We start from the raw sequence: 13220 nt of genomic DNA, 5'->3' as shown, positions 1-13220 counted from the left end.
CTCACTGTGGAAAATAGAATGTGAAGTAATACATGAGTGAGTAATATGTTCTAAAATGGGTTTTCTATCCATCTCTCTTGACATATATTTGAAAACATCAAAGGAAAAAAAGCCCCCACTTTTTGTCAACTACTAAATAAAGTCACACTTTTGCTGCTACAGGTTAAACCCAGGACCTGATGCCTCTACCACTGGGCTACTCCCTAGCAAAGATACAACTCTTTTTTTTTCCTTCCTTTTTGGACACAAGGTCTCACTATTGAATTTATAATCCTCCTGCCTTAGCTTCCTCAATGCTGAAACTACAGGTATGTGTCACCAACACTACATGTATGGCTAAAAAGTCATACTTAAACACATCATCACATGTTTTGCAGTATGTTAAAGATCTCTATAATCTCAACTAATGCTTAAAGGTAGATAATCAGGTCAGCTTTCCCTGAAGTAGGTTAAAGACGCCTTCCAGTACATCCACATCAGGTAGGTAATGAGGGCTCTGTTAAGTTACAACTAAAACCAGTATTTGCTAAGAATACATCACATGCAAGATATGAGAAAGGTCAAGTGGGGAACATAGATGACTACACCAGCTTGGGAGCCTTATAATGTGACAGGAATGGGGCAGGAGCAGTGCTGCAGCAGAAGAGAGTGGTGGACACTGTGACACTTCACACACTGCTGCTCTCTTGAAACAGATCAGGAGGGCTGAGAAGGCTGGGTGGCAGGAACATGGAGGATCGGAAAGTACAAAGAAGGTGTAGTTTTAATCAGTGATCTAGTGATTCCAAATTAAGTTCTTATCAATTTAAGCCTAAGATTTAACTCAGATGCCGTGGAGGAGCCTCTCAGTGGAGGGATTATTAATATGGAATGTTTCAACTGGAAAAAGGTCAATATCAGAAATCAATAAGGTATGATCTTCTAAGTGCCAGGCAGTAAAGTGTAGGTTGTTAAACACATTTCTTTTATTACTTTTTGTCTTTTTATAAGACTTTAACAATATTAAGAACAATAAAAACCTCCAAAAAACTCACCTTATGGTCCATTTGGCCACTCCTAAGCTACAGCTTTGGCAGCTGGATTTTCCCAATATAGAAAATGTATTGAAATAGAGGGCAGAAAAAAGGCCCATGGTTAAGAGTGAGGGGGGCTCAAAATAGAAACTGGAAGTGTCTCAACCAATGACAATGTACTCAATGAACTATAAAAGGCTTCATTTATTATTTATTCAAATTAAATGAAGTAATAAAAGATTGAGGAAAGCAGTAAAAAAAAAAAACCCTTTTGCCAGATATAATGTGAAGTTGCTAATCTCTCAACTAGCAGCCATTATGAAAACACCAAATTCCTTTTTGCTAATTGTATTTTAGAAATAAATTTTATTTTTTTTTAAACAGAATCTTATTATGTAGCCCTGACTGTCTTAGAACTCTCTGTAGACTGGGCTGTCCTGGAACTCACAGAGATCTGCCTGTCTCTGCCTGTTGAGTGCTGTGATTAAAGGTACCCACTACTATGGCATGTAATAAATTTAATTTTCACAGCTGATTTCTTTTAATAAGGAGATTGATTAAATTAAGTCCTAGTAAGGAAACACTTCATTAGTGATTTGTCAGGTCAGTTGCTTTTATATGTAATAAAATCAGTAGCAAATGGCATAGACACTAAATATTTGGTTCTCAAACAATGGCTAACTCCCCTACACGATCTGGCATGTATGCTGGAGTCACCAAAGCAAGATAAGGTTCCATCAGACATCTTATCTGTTAGCTGAGTTAAGGCCTGGGTCTCAAAATTTGGCTTATTTAGAATTAGCAAGGAGCACTCTCTGCTTTTTAAAGTTTAAAAATGGTTTGAAACATAAAGCAATCTGCTTCAGTTACTATATTTTTATCAAATAGCTCAGTATTTTTCTTTAAAATATCCACAATTTTCACCTCACCACGAAAGAATTTTTTTTCTGTATAAAGAAAATGCTTTAATACAGTACCTTTAAAACAACTATACGCTGAGGACATTGGCATCAAGTTTTACCTGACTCATATGGAATGGAAAACAGAAGAGGATGAGGTCCAGCGTGCTTCTCTGTACAAGTACACTTGAGTCCTGCACTGAAGTACTCACTGCTTCTACCTGAAATAAGAAAGCCTTTAGCATCCTGGGAAATAGTGCCCTGGTATGTTCATCTATCTAAGACAGAGAAAATGTACCGTGCTAATCACAGAGCCCTACAACATACAAATGTTAATGCCAGTATCAATGACTTTTTACCCCATGCCCCGTTACATGTCTACACAGCATGTTTGTGCAGCAGCTTTACTCACATTTGCACCAAGTGGGATGCAAGTCAAATGCCTGTTGACTGATGAAAGAATAAACACACTGTGGCATTAACAAGAGAATATGAAGCAACATAAAGCAACAAATCAATGATACCACACATAGAAGCATGGACTAATCTCAAGTGTGTCATAAATTCTGAATAAACCACACCCATGGTATGATTCAACATACATTTAACAGTTTGGATGGAGTGAAACTAAAGTCACAAAACAGACCAACATTTTCAAAGATGTGAACACAGGAAAGGAGTGACCACAGGAGTCTAGTGATTTGGGGGTAATATAACTTTTTGAGTCCTTTTTATAGTAATGGTTAAGAGACTGATTGAAAATTGGTACAAGCACTCTGGAAATTAATCTTGTGCTTTCTCTGAAAATTAGAAATAGTTCTACTTGAAGACCCAGCTATATTTCTCTTGGGCATATACCCAAAAGATGCACCACCATACCACAGGGAAACATGCTCCACTGTGTTCCTAGCAGCCTTCCTTGTAATATCCAGAAGCTAGAAGCAACCTAGATGTCCCTCAATTGAAGAATGGGTACAGAAAATGAGGTTCATTTACAGAATTTGAATACTATTCAGCTATTAAAAATGAGGACATCATAAATTTTGTAGGCAAATGGATGTAACTAGAAAATATCATCCTGAGTGAGGTAACTGAGACCCAAAAGGACATGCATGGCATGTTCTCACTGTGGATATTAGCCAAAAAGTACAGAATACTCATGATACAGTCTGCAGACCCTAAGAAGTTAAACTAGAAGGAAGGCCTAAGTGAGGATGCTTCAATCCCACTTAGAAGGGGGAACAAAATAATCACAGAAAGCAGAAGGAAGGAGGGATCTGGGTGGTAGAGGGGAGGCAGAAGTGAAAAGGGGGACAGGATCAGGTATGGTGGGGAGACAGGAGAGAAGCTCAGAGGGTCAGGAGAATGAATGGAAATATGCAGCTGCTGGGCATAAGGGGTAGGGGGAGACTCTAGAATGTCCCAGAGACTGGGATGTGAGAGGCTCTGAGGACTCAATTGGGATGACCTTAGCAGAAATGCCCAACAGTGGAACCTGAAGAGACAGGGCCCCCAGTAGAGGGATGAGGTCACTAAATCACCTTCAAAATTTTTGACCCAGGATTGTTCCTGTCTAAAAGAAATGCAGGGGTAAAAATGGAGCAAAGACTGAAGGAAAGGCCATCCAGTGACTGGCCCAACTTGGGATCCATCCCATGGGCAGGCACCAAACCCTGACACTACTACTAATGCTAAGTAGTGCTTTCAGACAGGAGCCTAGCACGGCTATCCTCTGAGAGGTTCTACCAGCAGCTGACTGACACAGATGCAGATACTGACAGCAACCATTGGACTGAGCTTGGGACCCATATGAAAGAGTTAGGGGAAGGATTGAAGAAGCTGAGGGGACTGCAACCTCATATGAAGAACAACAGTGTCAACTACCCTAGACCCCTCAGAGCTCCCAGAGACTAAGCCACCAACCAAAGAGTATACACAAGCTGATCCATGGCCCTTGGCATATATGTAGCAGAGGACTGCTTTGTCTGGATTCATTGGGAGAGGATGCAACTAATCCTGTAGAGACTTGATGCCCCAGAGAAGGGGGCTGCTGGGGGAGGGGGTTACCCTCTCAGAGGTGAAGGGGGGAGAATGGGGTGATGAACTCGAGGAGGGAGACAGAAAGGGGGGCAACATTTGGAATATAATTTAATAAAATAATAATTTCATGTATATAAAATACATGAAATTTAGCAAGTAATATTTAACTAATTCTAACCAAATTTGTATATTAATTATCAGTCATATTATAATATGGATAACAAGATTAATCAAAAAATAGAACTTTTGAAAATGTTCTGGGGCTGGAGAGATGGCTCAGTGGTTAAGAGTACTGAGTGCTCTTCCAGGGGTCCTGAGTTCAATTCCCAGGAACCACATGGTGGCTCACAACCATCTGTAATGGGATTTGACACCCTCTTCTGGTGTGTCTGAAGAGAGTGACAGTGTACTCATATAAATAAAATAAAAATTTTTAAAAAAGGAAGAAAATTAATTCCTTGCCCATTTTAAGACATTTTAAAGCATCCCATATTGATTTCTGTTACCAATTTTGAAATTAAGAATATAAGAACACAGTCTGTTTTTTTTTTCAGAATTCAGCTATATCATTTTGTCTAAATTACATCTTTTTTATAAGGAAAAGTATGACAGGAGAGAAGGTCCACTTTGGGATCATTATAATAAATGTGGCTATGGTAACAGTGGTCTATTAGTAAACAAGACAGGAATAATTAAAATCATGGATTTGCTTGAATGAAAGGTCATAGGTATAAACAATAATGTCTTTTTCATGAAAAATTAATCTTTAAAAATATTAATAATTACTCAGTATTTTGGATGTTAGTTTTCTTTAATGAAAATAGGAATGTTGTCCATGGCTTGATTCTCAGAATAGTCTGGAATGTCTGGCTCTAGAGAAACACTTGTAGCATGTCAACTCACCATGAGCTCAATGTCACTGCCAATTATATACAGCTGATCTTCCATTGAAAGCTTCCTGTTCAGATGGGCCAGAACATATGTGATTCCAGGCAAGCGCACAGCAGGACTGGTGAGCAGACTGCCCCAGAGGGCACTGTAGAATGCAGACTGCTCTACAGCGGCAGCAACCTTTTCCAGCAGTGTGTTTGTTCTGGAGCACACAACAGAAGGAAGGGTATAGGAAAGGAAACATTCAATGTCAGAGAAAAGTAATCAACCATTATTCTCCTCCAAAATAATTGATAGCATCCACAGAACAGTTAAGAGCTCCACCCTGGAAACAAGTGAGCAAGTTTGGAAGAACACACTTCCCATTCAGAGGACAGAGTACAAGTCTTGCTTCCGCTGTGTGACAGCTGTAAGTCTAACCCTCTCAGTTCAGTGTCCACTGCAGCACCTGCCTACCTCACTGGGTTAAGCCCAGTACGCAATAAAGCAGTATATTTAATCAATCCTAGCATACCTATGTTGACTTCCTACAAAACCTTAAGACATTTCCAGATACCTGTTTCTGCAAACATAACTTGAAATTCACAATAATATAACAGAATTAGATCTATGACAAAAAATCAAACTAAGGCCACCAGTGATTGATTTTTGTTTTAAACAAAATAAACAATTCAATATGCAGAAGTCTATTATATAGTATAGTACAGCAAAGCCATATGACTTCAGTTGGTGATTTAATAGTCGCATTAATCTCAGGCTTCAATGTATCTATGCATTAAAATAACACATTTATGAGCCTTTTTATAGTATTTATCAGGGAATATATAACAAAGCATAAATAGGGCACTATAGCCAGAAAGAAGATTTTAATTCCTATTTTAAATTTTAATTAGAACTAGTAGAATTAAATGTTATACTGATTCTGTACTTCCCTTAAGAGTATAATTTAAAACGTATTTCTAAACTAAATGAACTGCTTTTATATTATGTTTCTAAAAGTATAAGCAAATAGGTAAATTAATGAAAGCAAACAATATGAGTCATAAAAATGTTTCAGGGGTAAAGGCAATTGCCATGCAAGCCTGGAGGGTACATGAAGCCCACATGAAGGTAGGAGAGAATCAACTGCACAAAGTTGTCCTGTAGCCTCCATACACATCAGGCACACAAAGACACATATAATGATAAAGACAATAAAGAAAAAAATTTAAAAAGTGAATTATGCTATTATGTTTTGACTATATTTTTTCCCTTTTAATATATCCTATAAGGATAATCCTTATTTTCAGAATTAGACTCTTATAGTATCATGGAGATAGTTGGAATACATTAATTGGTCAGTGTACTTGATTAAATTATTTAAGTTTAATTCATTATGCCTACTCACAAGTTAAACTTAGCATTTCCTATTTTTGCCAACTAGACTCAATTTCTTTCTTCTTTCCTTCTGTAACATAAGGGCATCACACATTGTGTATAGCCATTAGCTCTTAAAAACAATAGACTCCAAAACAGACTAGATCCTTTCCTTTAACATTACATGAAAGTATAACAGCGACAGCTAGTGAAAAGCAGTGCACTGTTGCCAGGCTCTTTTCTCCCACTAGCAGGTTAAACACTGCTGGCACAGGGACCCGCTTCACACTCTTCATTACTTGTTAATCTATCTGTTATATCAGGATTTTATGGGCCATATGTTCTGAGTGACTTACATGTGCTAAGCGCTGGACTGGTTTGACTACTACAGGAACATATAGACAGGTGTTATTTTTCATTTACAGATGAAGAAAGGGAACACAATTAGAAAACATTAAAAAGTATTCCTAAGCTCAAATTAGCTACTTTTTAATAGTTTTTATTGCTGTTGAAATCTTATATGTATGCCTGTTTTGTCTGAATGTATATCTGTGTGTCACTTAACTGCCTGATGCCTGTGGAAGCCAGAAAAGGATGCTAAATCCCCTGAAACTGGAGTTTCAGATGGCTGTGAACCTCCAAGTGGGTACTGAGACTCTAATTCAGGTCCTCTGGAAAAGCAGCAAGTGGTCTTAACCCTTGAATCAGTTCTCTAGCTCCAATAATTTTTTCTTAATTTTTATTTTTTAATGTGTACATGTATACTTTATCTGCATGTATGTGTATGCAATACTACATGAATGCCTGGTACCCAATTCAGGCAGGCCAAAAGAGGGCATCAGATTCCACGGAACTAGAGTTAGAGATAACTGAACTGCCACTTGAGCACTAGAAATCCAAGCTAGGTTTTTGCAAAACTAGCCAATACTCTTAACTGCTGAGCTATATCTCCAGTTCCACGCTACTGAAATCTTAATGTTTCATGTTGATATGTCTAGAATAATTAATTTTGTGATGTTAAAGCACAGTTAAGGATTGTTTTTGACCAACTCATAATTTGTAATATCAAAGAGGACCAAATACCATTACCTCTCATAATACTCCGATCCTTCTTCTAAGCCAGGAAGAATACCAGTCAACAAACCCTGGAGACCAGGTTTCAGAGTTTTCCCCAAAGGCAAGTAATATATCTCATACAAACTGAGCAGTGTTGGTTTCACAGACATAGCAGCATTGGCAAGAAGAGGAAACAGCCCAGAACTGTTAAAAAATGAAAGATGTAAAACAGCACCAACATTAATTTATATGCAAGTATATCATATATTCTGATGAAACAGGTTACAGCAAATGATTAAAATATTATCTATTAATGACTTTTACATCTGTTAAACTAAGCCAGTTCTCTGACCTGAGTTTCATACACATAAGATTCCTAGATGTTTCATAAACTCTGGATAATCTACAATTCCAAACAAGAATTCTCATGTTTTCCAGAAGTCTGTCCTTCCTCCTTCATAACTAATATTTTAAAATATGGTATCTGTTATTAGCTGCCAAAAGCTATATATCTATCTAGTAGTGATGTTTGCATCCACTGTAAAAATGTCTCATCCAAGACTCATGTGTAGTAGTGCATGCCCAGTACTCAGGAGGCAGAGGAAAGTGGATCTCTCTGAGTTCAAGGCTAGCCTGGTCTACATAGTGAGTTCCATCATAGTGAGGCTTGTGTAGAGAGACCCCGTCTCAACCGAACCGAACCGAACCAAACCGAACCAATCTCCTCTAACCATCAACCACTGGCTATGTTCTCTCTTTAGGTTTCCTTGTAGCTAATTCTTGAGTAAATTCTTCCTGCGTAATTACTTAGCAGAGACTACCATATTTTCATCACCTTTTCCTAACAGGTAGTATTCAAAACTCCTATGAAGTTATAACTTTCATTAAAAATGTCTCATAGATTTCCTGCCAACAGTTTTGAACATTTCTACTGTGGCTACTGTACACACTGTACAGCCCATGTACACTCACTCTTTTCATTCTTGTCTTCCTAACTCAGCCATTCTGTTCCTTTGAGTTCCATGTGCTATGTAGCCTCCAGGCCTTTGTCTCTCCAGTCCCTACACTCTTACTTACATACACTGGGGAGTCCTTAAACATTCAGTTCTCAAGTTATGTCAGTTCCTTAATGAATTGACACTAACTTGCTAATTAGACTAGGATTGTAGCCCTATTTGATTTCCTAAAGTAGTAAATAGTGCCATATAGAATTTTTATTACTACGATTGAACTATTTGAGTGTTGGGAACAGGAGATCACAACTGCCAGTATTTCTATATTTAAGACCCTTGTGCCATTTTTTTGCACCCAGGTAGTACTTTAAAGATGAACAGAGACTTACTCCTCCTTTCATATGGGAAGTAGAAGTCATGTATAATCGAGTAGTTTTCTGCCCAAAATTTTAGGAACACTGTGACCTGAAGATATAGTCACACTCTGTCTTTGTGAAACTGCCTTTTGTGTGCCTAGGGTCATGTCCTGCCTTTACCAGGAGCTAGCCTCACTGACAACTATGTGTCTGCAATTTCTGTCTTTCTCTGCTTTCTGCTGATATCTTTGCTTCCACCCCAATGCACTAAAAACAACCAAAACAAAACAAAACAAAACAACAACAAAAAAAACCCCAAAACCTTTTGTTTTTGTCATGGTATTTTAGGATTCAAATATCAGTTTCCGTCTCTCTTTTTTTTTTTAATCCCAAACCTGATAATAAAATCTGGACTTTCTCAGCCATTTGGTATTCCTCAGTTGAGAATTGTTTAGCTCTGTACCCCATTTTTAAATAGTGTTATTTGGTTCTCTGGAGTCTAACTTCTTGAGTTCTTTGTACATATTGGATATTAGCCCTCTATCAGATATAGGATTGGTAAAGATCGTTTCCCAATCTCTTGATTGCCTTTTTGTCCTATTAACAGTGTCCTTTGCCTTACAGAAGCTTTGCAATTTTATGAGGTCCCACTTGTCAATTCTTGATCTTAGAGCATAAGCTATTGGTATTCTGTTCAGGAAATTTTCCCCTGTGCCTATGTGCTTGAGGCTCTTCCCCACTTTCTTTACTATTAGTTTTAGTATATCTGGTTTTATGTAGAGGTCCTTGATCCACTTGGACTTGAGCTTTGTACATGGAGATAGGAGTGGATCGATTTGCATTCTTCTACATGCTAACCACCAGTTGAGTCAGCACCATTTGTTGAAAAATGCTGTCTTTTTTTCCACTGGATGGTTTTAGCTCCTTTGTCAAAGATCAAGTGACCATAGATGTGTGGGTTCATTTTTGGGTCTTCAATTCTATTCCATTGATCCACCTGCCTGTCACTGTACCAATACCATGCAGTTTTTTTCACATTTGCTCTATAGTACAGCTTAAGGTTGGGGATGGTGATTCCACCAGAGGTTCTTTTATTGTTGAGAATAGTTTTCGTTATCCTAGGTTTTTTGTTGTTCTAGATGAATTTGCAAATTGCTCTTTCCAAGTCTGTGAAGAAGTGTCTTGGAATTTTGATAAGGATTGCATTGAATCTGGCTGAGAAGTACCTACAGAAATGTTCAACATCCTTAGTCACCAGGGAAATGCAAATTAAAACAACCCTGAGATTCCACCTCACACCAGTCAGAATGGCTAGGATAAAAAGCTCAGGTGACAGCAGATGCTGGAGAGGTTGTGGAGAAAGAGGAACACTCCTTCATTGCTGGTGGAATTGCAAGCTGGTACAACCACTCTGGAAATCAGTTTGGCAGTTCCTCAGAAAACTGGACATAGTACTACCAGAGGACTCAGCTATACCACTCCTGGGCATATACCCAGAAGATGCTCCAACATGTAATAAGGACATATGCTCCACTATGTTCATAAGAGCCTTATTTATAATAGCCAGGAACTAGAAAAAACCCAAATGTCCCTCAACAGAGGAATGGATACAGAAAATGTGGTACATCTACACAATGGAGTACTACTCAGCTATTAAAAACAATGAATTTATGAAATTCTTAGGGAAATGGATGTATCTGGACAATATCATCCTGAGTGAGGTAACCCAACCACAAAGAACATATATGGTATGCACTATCTGATAAGTGGATACTAGCCCAGAATCTCAGAATACCCAAAATACAATCCACAAATCACAAGAAACTCAAGAAGAAAGAAGACCAAAGTGTGGATGCTTCGTTCCTTCTTAGAAGGGGGAACAAAATACCCATCTAAGGAGTTGCAGAGACAAACTATGGAACAGAGACTGAAAGAAGGACAATCCAGAGACTGTTCTACTTGGAAATCCTTCCCATATTCAATCATCAAATCTAGACACTATTTTGGATGTCAGCAAGTGCTGGCTGACAGGAGCCTGATATAGCTGTCTCCTGAGAGGCTTTGACAGTACCTGACTAATACAGAAGTAGAGGCTCACAGCCATTCATTGGACTGAGCATAGGGTCCCCAATGAAAGAGCTAGAGAAAGAACCCAAGGAGCTGAAGGGTCTGCAGCACCTTAGAATGAACAACAATGTGAACTAACTAGTACCCTCAGAGCTCCCAGGGACTAACCATCAACCAAAGAGCACGCATGTTGGGACTCATGGCTCCAGCAGCATATGTATAGCAGAGGATGGCCTAGTTGGTCATCAATGGGAGGAGAGGTCCTGTGAAAGTTTATGCCCCAGTGTAGGGGAATGCCAGGGCCAGGAAGTGGGAGAGGGTGGGTTGGTGAGCAGAGGGAAGGGGGAGGAAACAGGATTTGTTTTTGTTTTTGTTTTTGGTATTTTTTTGGAGGGATAACCAGGAGAGGAGATATCATTTGAAATGTAAATAAAGAACATTTCTAATAAAAAAGAAACTGGACTTTCTTTTCCTAGAGCTAGATTCTGGAAATTAATCTTTCCCTGCCATTTTGACTTGGATGTAGCTGTAAAGAAACTCTTATCTACTTTGATTGACAGTTGATCAGAAGACTGTCATTTCAAAAATTAACCTACTCTACTTAAACCTGTTAGGAAGTAATGTCATGCAGAGGTGATAAAATAAGCAGAAAGGGGGCAGATGCTGGTGTCCTTGCTCAGCATATTATTATTTAACACTTGAGCATGCTTTTTTTTCTATCATGCTTCTATATGGTTGTTCATGCTTTAATCTTGCCTATGCAATGAAGTCCATAAAAACCTCAAAGGACAGACAGAAGGTTCAAAGTTTCTCATCAGTGATTATGTAGAGGTAATCAGGAACTCATCCACATTCTGGAGCTGAATTCTGGAACAGTATGCTGCTATACTGAAGCTCTCAATCAGGAAGGGAAACTCCTGTCCTCAGGCCCTTCATTTTTGTATGTGTCCTTTAAAATATTTTTATGATAGCCAATGAATATGTTTCTCAGAATTCTATGAGTTACTCTAGCAAATTAATTAGATTTAAACAGTGAGTTGTATAGACCACAACTTGTAGATCGTTAGTCACAATTCTGGAGGCCTGGAGTTGCTCACAGTGATAGTACTGGAAACAGTCTTACTGGGTCATCAACCTGTGAGATCTGATGGTATCTGCAGAAAGACAATGTAAGAACTGAGCTGGCCTAGATGATGGCCAGCTGAAGTCTACTGAAGAGCTTGCCAATGGAAAAGAACCCTCACAAATTGGGAATCATATAGACGATCTATGTTCTGAGTTGGATAATCTTAGTTTGAGAAAACTTTTTTCAATCCAGTACATGAAATCTTAGAAGGCATACATAACATCATTTCTTTAATGTATTTGAAAAGGATCATTCTAATACTGTGTGAAGAACAGAGAATAAGAAGCTAAGAACAGGGCTGGAGAGATGGCTCAGTAGTTAAGAGTACTGACTGCTCTTCTAGAGGTCCTGAGTTCAATTCCCAGCAACCACATGGTAGTTCACAACCATCTGAAATGGGATCTGATGCTTTCTTCTGGTGTGTCTGAAGTATACTCATATACATAAAATAAATAAATCTTAAAAACAAAACAAAAAGAAACTAAAGACAGAGGCTGAATCAGTATTAAGCCAGTGAATGACAAAATCCAGAGTAAAGATGATGCTCATTTGAACTGGCTGCTGCCAGTGAAGTACACAGATGCACTGGAAACACATTGGGGTAATGTGTAGGTTACTGGGCACACTGTTGTAAGATCTTGCTGTATGTTATGAATAGTATCATTTCTATAAACAATATTATCATTTCCATTCTTGTAAATGAGGGCACAAAGAGTTTTAAAAAATGTGGTCCAAGAACAATTAGTTTGACAACCCCACTCTTAACCATTGAGACAGAACTTCCAGGGAGCCTGTTCAGTAGAAGACTATGGGCAAGGTTATCAAGATGTGCAACTCAGATTTAAGGCTTGTGCAAAGGGATTAATGGTTGTATCTTTTATAGACAATGAAGTGTTTATAGGAAGGGTAGATCTATTTTTAAACAGGCAGAGTTTTAGTGGCTTTTAAAGATACACACATATATGCTGACTAAGCCAAGAGTTGAAAGCTAGGGCCAGCAACTGAGACATCAATTTGGATTCAGTATATAAGAAACAAACCAAGGTTATCAGGCATGGGAGAAAACATAGAGATGCAGGTTAAAAGTCAAAAGCAAGAAAGGTCCAGAGAACTGTGCAATGGGAGATGTGTGAATCTGCTTCATTAGCATATATACCTCATGTCATCACGCTATATACTTTAAATATACATGGTGTGGACATGCTTGCTCAACAAGACAATATAAAGTGAGAACATGAGTAGTCCCAGAACCAAGGTAGCCCTAAGAAATGGCAGACATTTAGTTGGGGTGGAAAAGGAAAGGGTGGTACAAGACAATAAAAAAGATTTTTAAAAATGCCATTTTATAGAAGCCAAAGAAAAGAATGGTCAAAGGATGGTTTATGATGATAAAGCTACTGAGAAATAGTTTTTTCCCCACTAGGCTAGCTTCCAACCTTAAAAAGATATAATGCCTTACTAGT

At 38.3% G+C, this 13220-nt stretch overlaps 1 protein-coding gene across 11 annotated transcripts in view; it reads right to left on the bottom strand.

The window, feature by feature from the left end:
• The window catches only part of Dop1a (DOP1 leucine zipper like protein A), a 94503-nt gene that overhangs the window by 59334 nt on the left and 21949 nt on the right, over positions 1-13220 (bottom strand). For all 11 annotated transcript variants that reach the window (XM_031345833.1, XM_031345832.1, XM_031345823.1 and 8 more), the window contains 3 exons: positions 7289-7459; positions 4856-5045; positions 2035-2133 (listed from right to left, as the gene is read on the bottom strand). In XM_031345833.1, coding sequence (XP_031201693.1) covers positions 2035-2133; positions 4856-5045; positions 7289-7459 — 460 coding nt within the window. The remainder of the gene's footprint in view (positions 1-2034; positions 2134-4855; positions 5046-7288; positions 7460-13220) is intronic.

The sequence above is a fragment of the Mastomys coucha genome, unplaced genomic scaffold (assembly GCF_008632895.1).
Source record: "Mastomys coucha isolate ucsf_1 unplaced genomic scaffold, UCSF_Mcou_1 pScaffold23, whole genome shotgun sequence".
NCBI lineage: Eukaryota > Metazoa > Chordata > Mammalia > Rodentia > Muridae > Mastomys > Mastomys coucha.
Note: the sequence above shows the minus strand (reverse complement) of the source record. Positions and strands in the feature narration are given on the sequence as shown.